The sequence below is a fragment of the Chaetodon auriga genome, chromosome 2, assembly GCF_051107435.1.
Source record: "Chaetodon auriga isolate fChaAug3 chromosome 2, fChaAug3.hap1, whole genome shotgun sequence".
NCBI lineage: Eukaryota > Metazoa > Chordata > Actinopteri > Chaetodontiformes > Chaetodontidae > Chaetodon > Chaetodon auriga.
In genome coordinates this window covers 26,503,405-26,523,448 of record NC_135075.1, presented here as the reverse complement: position 1 = coordinate 26,523,448, position 20,044 = coordinate 26,503,405, and the positions used below count along the sequence as shown (strand labels likewise).

Sequence of the window (20,044 nt, the reverse complement as noted above, 5' to 3'; positions counted from 1 at the left end):
GTTTCAACATGATGGAATTTGCTCCGACTTGCTGTTTTTCTTTGTTGATCATGTGCTTGAATACTGGAACAAGAAGTGTGTCTGGACAAAGTGGTTAACACAGAGATGTGTCAGTCACTTGATTTATTTTTTAGTGTGTTTGATTTGCCAGATCTGCTCTGTGTTTTATTTAATATGTGAGTGGAATAAAAACACCAAACAATGTTTGTTTTTTTTAACCTGTTATCTTTGAATTCATCAAATCCAGTTCACTTTCACTGTCATCATCTACAGAGATGTACATGAGGGCGTGTTAATCGGTACATGAACTCTTGGTTGACACATGTTTGACCACCCCTACTTTAATACATTTGATTATTCAACTCTTGTGACTTTGACAGGTCACACTCTGACAGAAGTACAACTGGTTTTGGTGGTCCTGGATGCTCTCAGACCCTGAAATCATCAAGTAGATAGCACCTCTGACAGTGTTGCAGTGTGAAGCTGGAGAAGAGCGGGCATGGTATGAATATTTTTATTAGAGCTTATTTGAGGTTTATTCTTGATCTTGAAAACAATAGTTTGACAAAAAATCCAATTCAATCTACTGAGGAAGGCTGTAAAATGAGGTTGAAATCTTCTGAAACAAGAAATAAGCTGAGCTTTGTGTTGCATTTTTTAAAATTATTTTTTAATAATAATTTTTTTGTTCGTTCTAATTATTTTTAATTTATTATTATTATTATTATTATTTATTTATTTATTTTTTTTTTTAACCAAATGTATTTGTCCCTAGTTCATATGTACTGGGCTACTATCCCTCTGACTGGACATTGACTAGTTCCTCTTCCAGGCCACCAGGTGGCGGTGACGCACCTTCATGTGTTTTTTTTATCCTCCAATTATGATGACAAAGCAGCCTGGTGACGTCTGATCGGAACAGCGCTTCCTGGTTACGGAGAAGCTAAGCTAGCAGCTACTTCGCTTCTGTCGGGTTGTTGGTGTTCCTCCTTCCCTCGGCGGCGTGTCTCAGTGTCTTCCCTGCGGCTTCAGTCAGCGACAGACGGGCGCTCGTTTCAGACTTTCACCGTTAATCCCCCGGGATGTCTTTCCTGGAGAAGCCGTCCCCTGGCAGGCAGCTGCTGGACGACACCGTCCCCCTGACGGCGGTGATCGAAACCAGCCAGAACCTGCAGTCCCACACGGTGAGTGTTTACTGGAAATAAACGTCACTTAACCGTTAACAATCTTTAGGCTTAACTGTGAAACGTTTAGCAGCGGTCCGATACAGGCAGACCGATTCATCGCAGGTGGAGTGTTTGAAGTAAGATTTTTTTTAAGGGGGCGTTTAAGTCGTTCCCTGCGTGTATAGTTCCATTTTCGGACAGTCCATTTAGTCTCCTTTGCTGTAAATTGTTTCATCAACCACAAATCACCCCTGACAGCCAAAATAGTCCTTAAACACATAGCTATCGTTCCTGTCAGTCAGATGACTGTCTCTGTTATTACACGATGTAAAGCTTCACAGTTAGTACCGTTAACTTCATGACAGGCAGCTGACTCCAGATCTGAAGCGCTGTCACTGATTAAGCAATTTCCTGGAGGTTCTGCTGATATTAAAGGATTTGATGTGGGGCATTGACACTGACTGAATGAAGGCCCAAGAGCCGAAATTATCCCCGCAAAGACCTTTTAGAATCAAACTCACGAAGACCATTGTGACGAATTATATTTACAGGTTTGGCTCTTATTGGTTCTCTTTAGTACTGACAAACTAATGTGCTTAAAACAATATGCACGACCGTTTTGAATTCGTAATGATCTGTTGTCACATTCTGCATACGACCCCTCCACCAAATACCTGTAATAAAATATGCAGTCTTCATCATTCGCCCCCATCGACAGCTTTCTGCTAACGTTTTAAGATCATGAGACGTCAGAAATGATGAGATTTCATTGAAACTACTACTGTTTTTCGTGTATTATCAATGCCGAGTCGAAGAGTGGGGGATCTGTATGTATGAGTCAGAAAAGACTTGTTTCAAATATTAAGTGTGTTGAATTAAATAGTGGTATTTTCAAAGGGAGTTTGGTGCGGCACCTCTGTCAACATTAAAGCCGTTAGTGGCGGTGGGGAAACGTAGATACGGCTACAATAAAATGTGTACTTTGAGCTCGGTGACCAGCCCATGTTGTAGAAAAATCAAGCAGGGCATCCGCCGTCTGTCCGATAATGGGCGCATCTGTGATGGGTTTGTTGTTGACAGTCCGGCTGAGATCAGCTGAGCTAGCCAGTTAGCTTAGCATGCTAATGTCAGCCACCCGACCATCACTGCTGCTGTTATCAAACAGAACCATAACGCCACAGGGGAAACTGATACTGATGGATATTATTATTGTTCTTATTATTTGATTTATATAATCTGTGTTTATGCTATGACATGGCAGTATTTCTACAGAGTTAGTGCTTTTTTCTTACTTCTATTTGACCACTTTGACAATAAACCAAAACAGCAGCTTTCCTGGAACACAGAAAAAATTCTTGCTTCATGCAGAATCTGCAGATGACTTTCCCGAATTTCTCAACATGTAAACAGCTCCAAAATGAAAGTGATACTGTGAGGAAAGGCCTCTAAATACTGAAACACAGTGAGGAGAAAGCTGACATCTGTCTCAGGCCTGAAGTCAAGGACTAGTCATTTCCCACTAGTCACCAATTGACCAGAAGGAAAGAAAGTGTAATGGCTGAGGGAGAAAATTAGCACAGACAGTGACAGAATTCATGCTTACATGTTCTATTCCAGAAGAAAAAAAAAATCTAAGACACACTGGCACTTGGCATAAAATACAATAAAATAAAAAAATGTAGGACTGGATAATAACTTTGTTCAACAGTATATTGTGAGGTCAACTCCAATATGAATGGCTAAAACCCCCCAAAACATTCTAATATCATTGTTAATAAGGATGCATTGATTTGGCTTTATCCTCTCAATTCCAGTACTTCATCTCAGGGTCTCTGCTGATAACAGTGCTCATATTTTCCCAGACTGTATAACTCACAGCAGAACTCACTGAGATCATTTACAGTTTGTGTTAAGTAACATGAGGCCAGGGATTACTGTGGCAGGAACAGCTCAGTCTCAAGCTTGCTGTGACTGAATGAATGGAACAGAAACCCTTCATTATATGACAATCAGGAAGTAAACTGTATTTAATTTGAATCACTCAGTCTATTTAATGAGGTCAGTACTGGTCCTGGAAGCGATCCAGTGTATCGCTGCATCTCTGTTGTTTTATATTCCTGTTTTTAATGGCTTCCACAAGCACAAGACCGGTGCAGGTTAAAGTTCACCAGCTTTGCTTCCGTCAAGTGGAATATGAGAATGGAGAAAAGGCCGCACAGGTTTACTTGTACGTTTCAGCATCAAGGCAACTGAAAGCGCTGTAGATAAGACATAAAAAGACATTAAGAAAAGATGTAAAGAAACACAAGACAGGCTGAAAAGGAAACCAGAGTCTGACTGTAAGAGCGCTGAGAGGATTAGGTTAAAGGAAAATTCCATGTTTACGTCATGGTTCTTGTTTCCATCCTTTCGTAAATTTTGAAAACATTTTACTCAGCAGCGTCATTGCAGTGATCTGTGAGCTTGGTGACATGATCTGACAGATCCTCAGCTGAACAGTTTCATCCAAACCACTTATTTAGTAGATGAATCACAAACATCTCGTACAGTTTCTATATTTCTTTTCTTTCTTTACCAAATTACTTTAGTTTTATGATAGTGCAACTTTTTTATTGTAAAACTCAGACCCTATTTTTAGGACATTTGTTTATTTTGTAGAATTACAACTTTATATCCACAATATCACCTTTTCCCAGTAAAAATATGACTTTACTTTTAAAACTCTATGACTTTACGACTTCATCATGTAAGATTTTAACTTTATCTTCTATATTCAGACCTCTTTCTGACGCCATGACCTTGTGATGAGATCATTGCTCACTCTTGCCGTGCAGTCACTCTTCCTCACATGCCTTTTTTATTTGCACATAATTGTGATCTTTATTCATGAATTAAATTATGAGATTTTCTCATGCATTGTAACTAATTTAGAAAGCAGCAAATAAAATGTTTGATGGTTGTGTTCTCTCTTTTCTCAGGAGTACATCATCCGAGTCCAGAGGGGCGTGTCTTCCGAGAATAGCTGGCAGGTAAATGCAACAATCATAACCTCAGGTGTTGGGTAGGTGGCCAATAGCATTGACCTGGCAGCAAACATGACAGCTGTGCAAAGCCGATCAGCCTGTTTGTGTGTTGCAGGTGATTCGGCGTTACAGCGACTTTGATGTTCTCAACAGCAGCCTGATGGTGAGTTCCTCATCTTTCAGTCACGCTTCAGTGTCTCTGAGTGTTTTAAAAACACGCCGGTGGACAGCAGACTAATGTATTTGTGCCTGAATTCAAGCTGCTGCAAACTGAAACTGCAAACTTTCCACAGCCACCTTTAAAGCTCTCAGTGTTTGATAGTGAACAGAGAGCGGTTCTGGGTGGCTCAGCCCTTTAGATGATACCAGTAGTTTGTGTCCATGAATGTTTGTACCACATAAAAAAAACAGCAGCCTGGTAACTTAAAGTGTAAGTCTGTCAGTCTTGTGGTCCACATTTACACACACAAACACCCACTGCCACACACACTACCTTCGTCTTAGTCAATCTCCTTCCTGTTTGGTAAAGCTCGCTGACAGTTTGTTACGACATGTTCAAGGCTTTGCTGCTGTGTCATCGATTTCCCAGAATCCTCGGCTGGTGCTGTTAGAGCTTGATGATCGTCCCTGTGCTGGTTAGCTGCTGGCCTTGGGGTGAATTTTGAGGTTGTACTGCATCTCAAAGCTCTGCACCGCTCTCAATCTGTCAACCAGAATCTGTAAAGAGCTGCTGTGTGCTCACCCTGCACCGCTCCCTCGTTTTGTGAATACATTTCGACCCGTGCTGGGGATGTGGCTCCATGGAGGGGGGTGTTGGTGCACTGCTTTGTCATGACATTTTAAACACATTCATTTTGGCCAGATTGTTTCCTGTAGTGACTCAAAACCAGACTGACAGACCAGCCTCAGCTGTAGTTTGCTAACTGACGAATGTTAGCATGCTAGCATGCTAAACTAAGATGGTGAACATTGCAAACATTATATCTGCTCAACATCAGCGTGTTAATATTGTCATGGTGAGTATGTTGGCGTGCTGACATGAGCATTTAGCTGTGCTGTGCCTAAATGTTCAGCAGGGATGTGAAGTGGACTTAATGTACTAAAACCGTGGTTTCCAACCTGGAGGTCAGGACTGCTCCCACGGAGGGGGGACATGATAATTCATGGGAAAGGAAAGAAAGTAAAAACAAAGTTCTGCTACAAACATTCATTTTGTGTGAAATATTGAGTATTTTTGCCTCGTTGAGCCTCAAACCATCAATCAAATGACAGAGAAGCTCACAACTCATAAACATCTGAAACTTGTGATCAGGGCTTGCAGTCGATTTCTAAGTAGGTGAGAAAATCTTATGTTTAGATTTAAAATCTAGTCTGACATGTTTTGAGCGTGGATTGGATCAGCTCATACTGACTGTGCAGGGCTGACTTCATTCAAATGTCTTTTTCTTATCTAGAAACAAGAATATCTTGTTGTAATACTCGTGGTGGCTGGACGTCCTGACTTATTTTAAGAAATCTAATCAAGTGAAAATCACTCCAAATTTGTTTGTTTCAAGCAAAAGAAAGCTTCTATCTAAAATGTTTTTGTTTCTTTTAAAGTGTTATTTTAAAGGTGGTATAAAACATAAAAATCAGCGGTTTGGTCCTTAAACACATTCAGCATGTCAGTTTTAGAATTTGATTCAAATGCATCATATGTCCCAGAGACAGAGTGTCCTATTGATCCCCAGTGAATCGATAATCAATGGAGCTGCGTCGCTCCACTGGAGTGGATCTGACTCCGGGTCGTATTTCATGTGTGTTTGTGCTGGTTGTTACTTATCTTATTGCCAGGTCACATTATTCCTGGATAACAGGAAGTTAGCAGTTTTTCTGCTGAGCTTTCGCCTGCTCATTTCCTCTTGGGGTCTCTCGGTGACCCCAACCTGCAGCCAGTCCCTCATCTGTAGTCAACATGCAGTAAAATTGTTAGTCCGTCTGTTTCTCTGTCTGTCTGTTTCTCTGTCTGTCTGTCTGTCTGTCTGTCTGTCTGTCTGTTTTCAAATCTACTTTCATCTTTCTTTGTAAGAGCATTGTTGAAACATTCTGAAAAGTGCGATGGTGATAAGAAAACAGACTGCAGTATGTACGAACTGGTCTCTTCCTCTTCCTCTTCCTCTCTCTCCAGGTGTGTGGCATCAGTCTCCCTCTTCCTCCCAAGAAGCTGATTGGAAACATGGACAGGGAGTTCATAGCAGAGAGGCAGAGAGGACTTCAGACCTATCTGGACTCAATTACCCAGCATCCCCTGCTGTCCAGCTCCCTGTCTGTGAAGAAGTTCCTGGACCCCAACAACTACTCTGCCAACTACACAGGTGTGTCCCCTCGCCTGCACTGACAGATTGTTTTCAGTTCCTCTTATTCACAGGTGGAGAGTATCAAGAAGTATATTTATAATACTTCAGTACAGATGTCATGTTTCACTTTTTACTCAACCACACCAACAAGGATTGTTACTGGTTGCTTTGCAGATTATGATTTTACATGCAAAAGACGTGGTTACTTTCTAAAAGTACCGACTGACGCTCTGATACACATTCAAGCACCAGCAGTATTTAAAGGGACCTCGCTGGAAATATTGTCCTTTGGATTCAGAGCGTTTTGTAGACCCATAAATAAATTCTGAATAAAAACCGAGTTTAATATGTGTATTTCTGGCTGTGGTGTCTCATTTTCTGCCTGTCTGTCTGTCTGTCTGTCTCTCCCTCAGAAATCGCCTTGCAGCAGGTCTCCATGTTCTTCAGGTCAGACCCAAAGTGGGAGGTCCTGGAGCCCCTCAGAGACATTGGTAAGACTGAGGGTGGCTGTGAACCTGACCCAACGTGGCTTTTTAAGTTTGCGCGTGAACATGTTGATGCTTACTTTCAGTGACTTTGGTGAATCAGAACTTTAAGAAGAAACCAGACTGTTCTGTTCATTTGAATGACTGATGTCTCTGTCAGTCTGAGTATGACCCCAGCCTGGAGAAGTGTTCACATGACAGTATTGATTTATAATCAAATGATTAGAAGGAATGTAAACACAGTGATTGACAGCCACTGTTTTTCAAATCTCAATCTAAGATGAGTTTAGAGACGGTGTGTTGTTGTCAAACCTTCACCCGGCTGATGCTGTCATTCATCATCACTGGTTTGATGAGAGCAAATAAAACCTGACAGATTAGATTCACAGTGAGTTTTAAAGTGGACCTGGAGCCATTGCAAGTTACAACTATGGGATACTGCTAAATGCTAAAATACCATTTAATCGAGTTACCATTTAGCATTTAGATCCAGTGCTAAGCTATTAGCACAAGCAGCACAAGTGAGTCATAAAGGCCGCAGGCTGACTCAGTAATGTCCAGCAATATTTAGCTGAAGTTTGCTAACGTTAGCTCAGGCTGTAGCAGCAAAATGAGTGTGTTGAATTTAGCAACAGCGTGTTTTATTGCTTCTGAACTCAGCGTTTCATTGGTAAGACGAAGAGTGTGTTTCCTCTTCTCTCAAAGGATACGTAGTGTGTGCACAAAAGAATGCAGTGTATTTTCATTTGTGTTACACGCTGTAATGTTTGATTCTGATTGTCAGATTTTTAAGTGAAATGTTTGTTTTTCAGGCTGGAGGATCAGGAAGAAATATTTTCTAATCAAAAACAAAGAGCAGCCCAAGGAGAGGTATCTGCTGAGCTGGGTGAGTACGAGAGAAATCACTACATTTCGTTCTGCTTATTGACTTCAAACAAGCTTTCACTACAAAATGAGAAACTTCAGAGGAGTGCAGTTCTCTCACCACATACAGTGTGTTGAATTACCAATCTGCTCACATGATTAAAGTGTAAGATGAGTGTGCAACATAATAATTTTATTATCTGGGTCTTGAAATCATCTGCGTTCTGCTCGTGTTTCATATGAGGTTTCAAACATACCTATATGTATGCATCAGAGATTTTTTAAATTTATGCTTTTATGCCCTAGATTTGTATAAACATGTGTTGTCTTATGTTTAATTTAATTGTATTTTGAGCTAAAATATGCCACCTCATCTTCTAAGGGCTATAAAATCTCAGCTTCTAACTGCATGAAGTTTGTTCATTTCTTCACATTTCAGTCCTTCACAGCCTGCAAACTGATGATGGAAATTAAGTTTGTCATGTTTTTTCAGATGCATTAAAATCAGATTAAATTTAGATGAATTTAATTTCAATCAAATGGAATTAACTGATGGGAAGCGTATTGTTCAGTCAGAAGCAACAAACGAGGACAGAGAAATAAAGTTCACTCACATTTCACTGACGGTCAGCTGACTGAGGGAACTTCAAGTGTTTTTTTTTTTCTTATTTTCATTGCTGAGGATGTTTGTTGGACTGAAAACAGACTTAAAGGAGCCTTGAAATGCACTTCAGGATTAATCATGATTGACTGAGGAGATTTTCAAAAGTTCAGCAGCTGAATCACATTTGTGAAGGAAGTCTGACGACAAAATCCTAATGATCGAAATCACTAATCGTGTGTGTGTGTGTGTGTGTGTGTGTGTGTGTGTGTGTGTTGTAGGTGGACCTGGGTCCTGATAAATTCCTGTCAGACAAAGACCTGCAGTCAGCCATGAAGCTGCTAACCAGTCTCTCTGTACGTACACACTGTGTGTGTGTGTGTGTGTGTGTGTGCGTGTGTGCGTGCGTGCGTGCGTGCGTGCGTGCGTGCGTGCGTGCGTGCGTGCGTGCGTGCGTGCGCGCGCCAAGCCTCGTTGGCTGCTCTCTGGTTTGGTCATCTGTGGAACAAGAAACTGATGCTGAAAGATACTGAAACTGATCAGCTGAAAGCTAAAAATCAGCTGGTAGCTATGACTAAAGTTTAAGTCACTGATTTTCCCCCAGCTGTTATCTGTACTTAGGAAATAGCAGCTTTGATGAATTGACATCTTGGCTTTCAGCAGCATTACTAAATGAGCCAGTAGCCAAATCCAGTTATGATGCAAATAAAACTAAAGTCCTGCTAAAGCAGCAGTTTCAGCTGCAGAGTAGCTTTAACATCATCTCAGTTTTTTAGTCTTTTAATCATACTGTAATGATTTCAATATATAAATATTAATAGAAGACAGGCAGCAGGACAGAGATCTATTTAGTTCCAATTGATTGTGGACTGTAAATAATCAATAATCTTCTTCTCCTCCTCCTCCTCAGACTCCATATCTCTCTCCGCTGTTGTTCTCCAGCACCAGCGAGTCTTCAGCTCTGCTCATCCGGCCGTTCAGTGAGAGAGGCTCTCTGAGAGACCACATCTGTAAGGTACGCTGTGTGTGTGCGTGTGTGCGTGTGTGTGGTGTGTGTGTGTTGGTAGAAAGTAGTTCCATTGAAAACTGACTCTGTGTCCTTCCTCCAGGTGAAGCCCAGAGAGAGTTACCTGAAGAAGTACTGTAACCCAAAGAAGAGTCAGGGCCTCGAACTGCAGCACATCAAACTGTACGGTCGTCAGATCCTGGAGGTATACACACAAGAGCGCACGCACACACACACACACACACACACACACACACACACACACACACACACACACACACACACACACACACACACACAGGAAATAAATGACACACTCACCACAAAGTCTTCCTTGTTACTGGAGCTGTGTGTCTGTGTGTGTGTATTTGTGCAGGGCCTGAAGCTCCTCCATGATGGCGGTGTGTTTTACGGTCACCTGCACGCGTCCAATGTAATAGTGGATGATGGCGTGTGTCGGCTGATGGACGTAGAGAACGGCATGCTGGGAGTTCCCTCAGCGCTGCGACCCGCCTTCACTCAGCTCAGGAAGATCAACGTACGTAAACGCAGAGTTTGATTGGATAATATTATGGATGGAATTAGCCTGTGTTGCTGTGAACATCTTGTGCTGCGGCGAGCGATCTGTAAAGGTACTAACACTTTGTGATGTGTAACTTTATGATGAGTGTGTGTGTGTGTGTGTGTGTGTGTGTGTGTGTATGTGGCTATGTGTGTATCTGCAGTCCACAGAGAGCATCGACGTCTTCTGCTTTGGACATTTACTGTATGAGATGACGTACGGCCGACCACCAGACAGCGTCCCCATTGATCAATGTCCTGCTGTCCCCTACACCACTGTGGGTCAGTATACTCATGTACACATCCACACACACACACACACACACACACACACACACACACACACACAAACACACACCGATTCTACATGTGTCTTCTTTGTACCTCCAGATGTTCTGACATCTGGACCTGAAACATCAAGTTTACTGAAGTGTCCCAAAGTGTCTGTATTATTCCCAATGTGATTTGTTGTGTGTGTGTGTGTGTGTGTGTGTGTGTGTGTGTGTGTGTGTGTGTGCAGTGTCAGTGCTGCAGTCCATTCTGTCCACAGAAGCCTGTAAGAGCAGGATGCCAACAGTGTCGGAGCTCATGCAGACACCGTGAGTTTACCTGTTTTAGCCCCTAACCGAAATATCTGCCCATATTGCAGTGAATGCTGTAGACTGGGATCAGTAACAACTGATTGTATGTTTAGTTACTCTTTAAAGGTTCTATATGAACAGTACTTGCTTTTACAACGCTGTGTAGAGGTCACTCTCTTAGTGTCTGTATAAACGCAGGGACACTTTCACAGGGAGGTACTCACATGCATTAACTAACATGCACATGCAGCTGACCCTGCTACCAAAACGAAGAACAGCTTACATTATAACACACACGGAGGGCGTGTGACTTCATTCTGTCAGGACGCCGTTACTGCGCTATATCTTTATATAGCAAATAGTTGTTTGCTGTTTTATTAATGTTCAAAATCTTATAATACATAGAACCTTAAAGGCTGAAAGTCAACAAAAAATGTTTGTATCATGTATCCATACAAGAACAGAGATATAATATTAATATAAACCAGAGTCTGGAGTTTGAAATAGGAACCAGAACATCATCGTCTTTGTTGCTGATGAGTCACAGTTTATGTTTTGCAGGCTGTTCAGTGACGTCCATCTCCAGCACTCAGAAAAACTCCAGATTAAGGTGAGAGGCTCAGTTTACTTTTGAGAGTTTGTTACAGGCTCTGCTTCACAATATTTTAGTCTGATAAATAAAACAAAACTCCAACAAGAATGAAGAGAAATGGCAAATATCTGAATCCCTCTCCACTCCTCCAGGTTCCCAGCAGGCTAAAAGAGGCACTGAAGACAGCGAAGGAGAGTCTGGAGAGGAGGCTGCAGGAGGAGCAGAGAGTGGTGCGTCACTCCTCTCATCTTTACATCTTTCTCTCTTTTATACTGCTGAGCAGCTGGAGACTTTTGGAGGGTCATGTCCCTTCCTCAAGGGTACACCAACAGTCCCCAAAGCTCGATATTTTAAATCAGTGACCTTCTAGATAAGGTGGACGTGATGCTTGCTGCAGACAGGAATTTAAGCTGCCTCTTGTGAAAAAAAAGTCTGTGGAAAAACTTTGCAACACAGTTTCCCACAATTTTTTCATGTTGCCAACACAAAAACTGTGTGCTGACATCAGTGGGGAATTATTTTCAGCTGTTCCTCCTGGAATTGTGACTGGATGCAACAGGCAGCAGTGAAACCTCAAATCTCTAGAAATACAAAGTGAAGACAGTTCAACAGCTACTTTCAGATCTTCTCATGTCTTGGTGCTGAAACATTTCATCACTGGGGAAGTGCTAAATTGAACAAGGTGTCTCAGTCTGTCAAGCCTGTCACAGTCATCGAATGGTGGTTGCCTCTTAAGGTGCAGTTAGACTGAGCTTCACCTGCTAAAATTTATTCTCACACTGAGGCAAAAAGCAGGCAGGACAGGAAATAGCGCAAGTGGGGTTGTAAACATTAGCTGTGGGAGCTAGCATGGCTAGGAAGCCGACAGCAGCAGCAGTCCTCAAAGTTGTAGATTACCTACAGTCATTAACCTCTATGCCCGGCTGTGGCTCCGGGGTCATTCCCGGCTCTTCTTGTCCACATTTTGAATTGTCCTTGGGCAAGACACTGAACCCTGAGTCACTACCGATGGCCAGCACCTTGCATGGAAGCTCACTGCATCAGTGCGTGCGTGCGTGTGTGTGTGTGTGTGAATGGGTAAAAGAAAGGCCAATTATAGCACTTTGGATAAAAGTGCTATACACTGTAAATGTACCTATTTACCATTTTGTTTTCTGGGGGGACATCACATCCCATCTGGTGAAAGCATCTTCATTCTGCTCTTTAGCAGTGACGCTAGCAGTTTTCAGTGCAGGTTTTATGAAAAGGTTGCATAACGCAGCTTGTGGTTTGCAGCTTGTAAACATGAATTTTGCTGTGTGTCTGGAGGATAATGCTGTATATTAATGTTCGATTGAAGCTCCACCAGCACAGGAGGCTGACCAGAGCTCAGTCTCACCACGGCTCAGAGGAGGAGAAGAAGAGGAGGAAGATTCTGGCGAGGAAGGTGGGCAACAGTTTCCCAAACGCAACAATATAAAGAAACCTCATGACATCTGATGCTTCCTTGTCAGCGTTGCAATAAGACGGATTATTTAAAAGCTTAAAATATACTCAAACAGTACATCTGTGACTAAGACTCACCAGATATGTTTTCATTGTTTTGTCTGTTGGAATGACGAGGCACTCACATTGCACTCAGAGAGCAGCAGTTACCTGGATAACTAAGATGAATGAGTAGTTATGTTAGAACGAGGACAGAAAGCTGCACACAAAACATGTTTCAGCTGTTTAGACAGACTGACATGAGATTCGTGTCTTTCATGCATGTGTCTGTGTGATGTTAGTGGAACAGAAGCGCACGTATGAGGGGCAGCGACTTCAACTCTACAAGCATACGAGAAGTAGAACGATGTGTGCAGCAAGTGATGCGTGTTAGCTATGGTGAGGTAAAAATACAGTAAAGTGTAAAACAGTGTTTTTGTTTTGCAGAAGTCCAGACAGTCGGCTTATGAAAACGAAGAAGACGTCTCTGTCAGAAACAACAATAACTCTGGTAGGTCTGCTGTTAGCAGCCTCAACAAACGCTTAAGCTCGTCAGTTACTTCATGAGCCTGCTAGTACGTCTTTTGACCTTACAAATTAGCTAAAGCTATTGTTTGTATTTTTTGGTTAATGGAGTACTAACAATATCCTCAAGTTGTTAGCTAAATAACCAGGCAGGTAGTGTGTAGCTAGTTTCTTAGCATGTTACATAAATAGACACTTAGCTGGTCAGTTAGATCATTAGCCAATTAGAGAGCTACTTACAGTCATGGGTTAGCTTGTTATTAGGTTAGCTGTTGTTTACAGTCTGCAAAATGTGTTCAGACCTAGTCATGGAGCACACTGCGGTTAGCTAGCAATAAAGTTTCTGTTTGCATTCACTGTGAACACAATGAGGCCAAATAAATGTGGATGCTTTTCCTCTCCCTTAAAACATTTTCAAAACTGATTTAGCCATATTTGCTAGCATGCTAGTTTGCTAGTCTTCTTCACTGCTTTTGTTGGTGCATTGCTACATTTCATGGCACATTACCGCCACCAACTGTAGATCAGAGGAACAGCGTGAAGTCGTCCGAGGACTGAAAATATTTTGCTGCGACGGCGTGATTAATGTTTACTTTTCTGTCTGTCTTCAGGTTCTGGAGCCAGTTCTCCTCCCACATGCCCCTCTTCCCCCACCCCCCCTTCGACCACAGGTACGCCTCTGTCTGTCTGTCTGTCTGTCTGTCTGTCCTCTCACTCATCTGTCTGTCTCTCTTACTTTGGTAAAGTATTGGACAGACTGTGGCGAGGACCTGCTGTGGTGCGTCTCAGCACGCTGCTCAGATCAATAACAGCATCTTTATCATTAACTCTGATGTTCTGCCCTCACTTTTCATCTGAAATTTGCATGTGTGATTATGAAGACTAATTGTTTGACTTGACCTGTCTGTCTCTGTCTGTCTGTCTGTCTCTTCACCTCTTCTCTCGTCATGTGATTACCTGGTTTTCAGACAGGTATCTGTCTCCACGACAGCAATGTGTCTTATTCGTTTTGTCAGTTGGTAGCTGGATGCAGGACGGGAAACACTGTCATAAAGTATAAGTCTGGCAGTATTCCTCATTTGTCTTATTGGCAACAAATCCCATGAAAGGACCCAAACCATCGACGTGTTAGTGGCTCTAAGCTTATTGTTTTCGACTGAAGATCTTTCCCACAGCTCACAAACACAGTTTATAGTTTTGTTTTTGAAAAAGGTTCAGCTTCAGTTTAAAGTTGATCTCTATTTTTCTCTAGGTTTTGGTCTTTTCATGGGATTTATTTTTATTATTTAATGACAGGAAACATGCCGAATATCAACAGAATGAATTTTTCAAACACGTCGACACAAATGTGGTGTCAGTGTCCACCCTGGTGTAAGCGTCTCCTCTCCTCTCCTTATTTCCTCTCCTCTCTCCTCCTCTCCCCTCTTCTCCTCTTTGTCCTGGTGATACTGTGTAAATGCTGATTGGTCCACTGAACAGATAACTCTCATCTCCCTCTCTCTCTTCTTCCTGTGCCGTCTCCACCATAGAGCATGCTCCATTCTGACCGTGTCGTTGGGTAAAGTAAAATGTCGATTTATGATGTCGATGACGATGATGGTGAAGGTCTCTGGTGGTTTATAAAGCTGCCGCACACCCTGGCTCCACAGCAAGCTCCTGGTCACAGAGATCTGCCTCATGAGCTCAAGTAATGAGAGTATTGAAGGCTGATGAGATCTGAAGTGAAGAAGCTTCTCTGTGTCTACGAGTCGCTGCTTGCCTGGAACGGGGTGTACGCACATCTTTATAAAAACCTCACAATCTGCAATGATGTCCAAACCCCACAGACAACTGCTCCCTGAATCAGACCTGCCGTTCTCATTGGAGATTGTGATCTGTCAGTTCTGTCTGCTCGGTCACTTAAAGCATGTCTATTTATGCAGTTTGTTTCGTCTGCTTGTGTGTCTGTGTTTGGGACGAGGCGTCACAGTGATGTTTGAACGTCGATCATTACTCGTAACCTGCGCTGTTAGCTGTGCAAGATCAGTTTCTTTAGCATCTGCAGGTTTTCCTCCCGGTCTTATAGAGCTGTTCTACAGTTCACCAAAGCAATGATCTGAAACAAACCAGATGAAACTTTTTTGCAATAATTTAGATTTCTTTGCACTGCCAGGTTTTCATTTTTGAGCACATCAGCTTCAAATTGTCTATAATTTGCATCATTTTTGATGATTTTGAAGATCTTGGCCCACATTTATCAAGCCTCTCAGAATAGATAATCAGTCCTAACTAGCCAAAAAATTAACTGTAGTTACAATTTCAGCAGCAATGAATCCAGCACTGACTTACGGTGTGTCATACAATATGCAGAATCATTCATTTCCCCACCATCCAGTGTGAAATAATGGAAAAACAAGCTGCAGTTATGCAAATTTCTGTTGAGATTTTATTAATTTTATACTTACTTCACGCGCGTATTTTAAATTGCAAGTGTCAAAAACTACAATCCATCATCATAATTTCTACTTTGTATCTGAGAGTGTAGTTAAGCTGCGTAGGAATCTTCATCAGTCCCAGTTCAACTGTCAGCGCGACCTCTAGAAGGTATTCTGAAACGTATAATAAATGTGAGATCAGACCGTTTGTTTTTAGATTGAGTTCCTTCCAGGCTGCCACTGGTTTCAGTCATTTCTATTAGATTAACTTGCAGAGACTTAAAAACTAAAGAGATACCTGATCACTGTCACCATTTAGTCACCTTTATGGTTTTGTCAAATTTATTGTCGTGTGCAGGGACCGTTTTCAAAGCTCGGTGGTGCCGTTCACCTGGAACACAGCACAGCACATGAATCAAGCACAGATCAGTCTGTAGATAATGTGCCAACACGTGATCACAGATCTGAGCACAGATTTCACATGGAATTGTGAAATGTGGCCATGGCTGGACTCCGATCTGATCACAGAGGTCTCACTTAAAGTGCAACTGTGGACGTGACTGAAGAGTCGCAGTTGAAACCCTGCAGGTCACTGCGACTGCTGAACGTAATGAAAGCCCGTGTGTTCTGCAGCCATCCTGGAGATAATCCGTCACCACTGCAGACTTTAGGGGTCTTGCAATTTAAATGATTAAAAATCAAACTTTTTATGTTTTTACTGTCGTAAATTTTCAGTTTACACCACAACCAACAACCAGGTTTTTCCACAGAAAATATCATCTCTAAACACGCTAATCGTGCCTGCAGTGACGAGGTTCTCCAGGTGTGTTACCATCTGTCACACTGACAGATGCCCTTTCATTACGTAGCAGATAATTCACTGTGCAGTCAGACAGAAGGTGGAGTCTGTAGACTCCAGTTGCAGCTTTTGGCCTCTGCTTCACCTACACGCTGGAGCTTCCCATCATTTTGTTTCTCTGCCTGTATTCACTGGGTTTCGTTCAGTTTGGGATGCAAAGTGGCACAAACGGAAAGACTTGAACCAGGTTTAGGTTCAATTCACCATCAGTTCACCCTGTCGATCGAAGTGACACTGACCAGGCAGAGGGGCCAGACTTTGTCCGGAAAACACAGAAGCAAGAGCTTGTTTCGTACAGGACAGCAGAGCTGCAAAGCATGTGTTTTAAAAGGGAAACAACTACATGTCCCAGAGTCCCTTGCTCTAAGAATTACCCAGTCAGAGAGCTCCAGACTCTGTCTGTGTGGCTGATGTTGCGGAGAAGTTGGAGGTTGAGGCTTGTGGAGCTCGTTGAATACATCCGTGTTCAGACTTTGGATCAACTCTTGATTTAATTACTTCTCCACAGCAACGGCTACTGAGGCTCATGGGTACTGTAGTTGTTAGAGCTATTGCTCATGCTGAAAAAAACGATGCAACGTTTTTAATTCTTTCTTTTTTTTTATATACTTTATTTGTATAATTTTGTTTTAGTAGAACACAAAAGCACAGGAGATGTGAACAGATGAAACATTTATCACTGATAGACTATATCACAACAAGTTAACATGTGTTTACTGTAGGATCCCCTGGGCCTCTCAGCTCCATATTCATAAACTCAGTACTTCATGGGTTGGCATTATCAAAAACTGTTCAGTACCCAAACTGATGGTGGATTGAGTTCAGCCTGGACACTGATCTGAAGGTGCTGGTTACACAAAGATAAATCTGTTCTGTCTCTGCTGCTCTGGAAAATCCACAGGGGTACCACTTTGTATTAAGTCGGCCTTTATAAAGGGTTCATGTGTTGTAACTAATAGCTTTAGACATAGTTAATAAATAACTAATGCTTTATAAATCAGATATAACGTGATGTGAGTCAAAGGTTACTTTGACATGAATTTGAGTCAAAAATCATACTCCTCCATATGTCACACTCCATACTCTGTGTGTTCAGATTAGACTGAGTGTGACTCACCCTGTCAGAGGTTATCATGATCACTCATGTTCATCACGTATTAATCTCTGTAAAGCTGCTTAGAAATCATTGAAAAAAGTTGCTTCTTCTGTCTCCAGAACTTGCCTGAGAGAGATAGAGACAATAGACGGACCTCCATGAGACATCCACATCACTAAAACAAACGAACGGCAAACATTTGGGTTTTTGGGTTGTTAAAAATCCTTTGGTTGTCTTCCTTCAGCATCACACTAAACTGGAAGGAAGAAACCTCCAATAGATCACTGCATCACTTCCCTCACTGAAGAAAACTTTTGGACCAAAATTGACTATAAATTAGCTATTTTTGACAAACTGGCAGCCCCAAAGTGACTCTTATTAATGGCTTAAAACTGATTTATGAAGCATCAGTAAGTTATCTATTAACTATTCATAAATAAAGCCATCAGTTAAAACCCTTTATAAAAGGAACCTTATTAGAAGGTAGTTTCTACCAATGTGACAGTCTGTGTGAAAACAGTCAGCAGCCTCTCCTCCACTGTCTTTATAGAGGCAAAGAGGCAAAGATCCAGGTGCCCCCCCACCTCCCGCCCTGCAAGTGTTTGACCTGAAGTGAAAGTAGCTTGAGTTTTATGTGAATACTCCTGCCTCTCATTAGACTAGTCTTGGAGTAAAACTACGACTGGCTGTGACTCAGTCGACCAGTTTAATACATCTTTGTGCAACCAGCTTCTGAGGAAACAGTGTTACCAGAAACAGGTGGTGTTGTTCTCTCACACTCCTTCTTTTCGCTCTTCTCTCTTTCATCCAGGAGCCCAGACTGCTCCTCCCCCTCCTCCTCCACCTCCTCCTCCCCCTCCTACGCTGGACTCCTCCTCCTGTCCCCCTCCTCTGTCCTCCTCTGACGGAGCGGGAGGAGGTCGCACCGCTTTGCTGAGCTCCATCCAGACCTTCAGTAAGGGCAAACTGAAGAAGGCCCAGACCACCGACCGCAGCAAGCCCATCATCTGACCCCGCCCACCACCGCAACCTGTCCTCGACTGGGAAACTGTCACTATGGCAACACGACCGACCCTCTGGTTCTGCGCTGCGGTCTGGACTGGTTCGCGTCGACGCTCCTTGAGATGTGAAAAGGAATCACTAACAAAAAAAAAATCCAAGTAACGTTTTAGTTTTTATTGCTTTTCTGCTTTTACATTTTTTTTAATCTGTTGCTGCGGTTAGAGGATGGGCGGGGGGCCGCCTCAGTCTGCCCTGTCACAAACTCCTGAAGGTTTGTCTTCTCTGACTTAGTCACCAGAAGACAGCCACCAGGCTCCAGATGTGAGTGTGGTGAACTTTCCTGGTTGACAGCCAGCTGGCTTCTTTTGTGCTCTTCAGGCTTGTAAAAGTGGTGGTTGAACATTTGGAATTTCAACTTTTGGAGCCACTGTGGATGCTTCATCCTGCTGGATGGTGAGGTTGGATTTCCTGGATCCAGAACTCTGACACTGATCCTGGAGCAGCAGAGAAGCTGGCCTAAACTCCAGCTTACCGTCTTTGAAATAATTTCTGAACTTTGACCTGTAGCCTCCAGTCAGGACTGCAGTTTCACTGCAGGACTATCAGTGGCGCTACACAACAAAATAAATCACCATCATTAAGTTATTTCGGTCTGTAATTAAGTCCCATGATCATAACTTTATTGAAAAAGTGAAAAATTCTTCCAGTGCATTTTTATTGAAATAAACCTGTCTGCATCTTCAGACAAGAAAAATAAATATATGATAAAAATAAGAAAAAAGAAAGAAAGAAAAAGAAAGAAAAAAGACCTTGATCTTGAAAATCTTTACATATTTGTTGAAAATTCTCAACCAACTCGCCAATTTATTTTCACTTGTTTTAAAAAAAAAAAAAAAATGAAATTACAGACAAAAATGACTTGGTAAGAGGGATGTTTGTTGTAGTATGTCTGCCTGAAACTTAACAATCCTTAACCACAGTCCAGGTGGGACCGTGAGACGTCCTGATTGGTCCGCTGTAGATTCGCTCTGAACAACTTTACAGCTGTTTCTCACCAAACGTGGGAGCGAGTAGTTTGCACGAGGTTGCGCGAAAAAATGAAGAGCAGCACATAATCCTACAAAGCAGCTAACCGTGATGCTACAAACTAAATGTGTTTCCATCCATCTGTTTCTTTTTTAGCATAAAAAGTGTGGAAAAAAGTGGAAACACCAAAGATTTAAAAAAAAAAAATACTGTAAGATAATGTGTACGCTTGGCTGAAGTAGAAAAGTTTGTGCATAGACAAAAACAGAATATGTGATCATGGCATATAGTTAAACGTCCACTGCAGAGACTAAAGATGACATCAGATGTGTGTGGAGCGAAGATGAGGCTGTAACCTTCCTCAGATTATTACAGACAAACGGAAATGTCGTATTTCCATCCTGGTTTCCACATTGTTTTCCACCGTCTCAGGTTTGACTGGC

General features: G+C 42.2%; 1 protein-coding gene across 2 annotated transcripts; it reads left to right on the top strand.

Moving 5' to 3' along the window:
• The first annotated feature begins 891 nt into the window (after window positions 1-891).
• pxk (PX domain containing serine/threonine kinase) lies at window positions 892-19,456 on the top strand. 2 transcript variants are annotated; one of them, XM_076744002.1, is made up of 19 exons: window positions 892-1,184; window positions 4,145-4,195; window positions 4,305-4,352; window positions 6,357-6,543; window positions 6,939-7,016; window positions 7,823-7,896; window positions 8,757-8,831; window positions 9,386-9,490; window positions 9,585-9,686; window positions 9,858-10,019; window positions 10,207-10,324; window positions 10,563-10,641; window positions 11,185-11,233; window positions 11,368-11,445; window positions 12,555-12,641; window positions 13,127-13,190; window positions 13,816-13,875; window positions 14,734-14,762; window positions 18,385-19,456. In XM_076744002.1, exons 1-18 carry the CDS (start codon window positions 1,083-1,085, stop codon window positions 14,748-14,750), a joined length of 1,536 nt encoding a protein of 511 aa, XP_076600117.1. In that variant the 5' UTR covers window positions 892-1,082; the 3' UTR covers window positions 14,751-14,762; window positions 18,385-19,456. The 2 variants fall into 2 exon arrangements, with proteins under 2 accessions (XP_076600117.1, XP_076600108.1); XM_076743993.1 differs by lacking the exon at window positions 14,734-14,762 and having other exon boundaries at window positions 18,385-19,450.
• The last annotated feature ends 588 nt before the right edge of the window (window positions 19,457-20,044 follow it).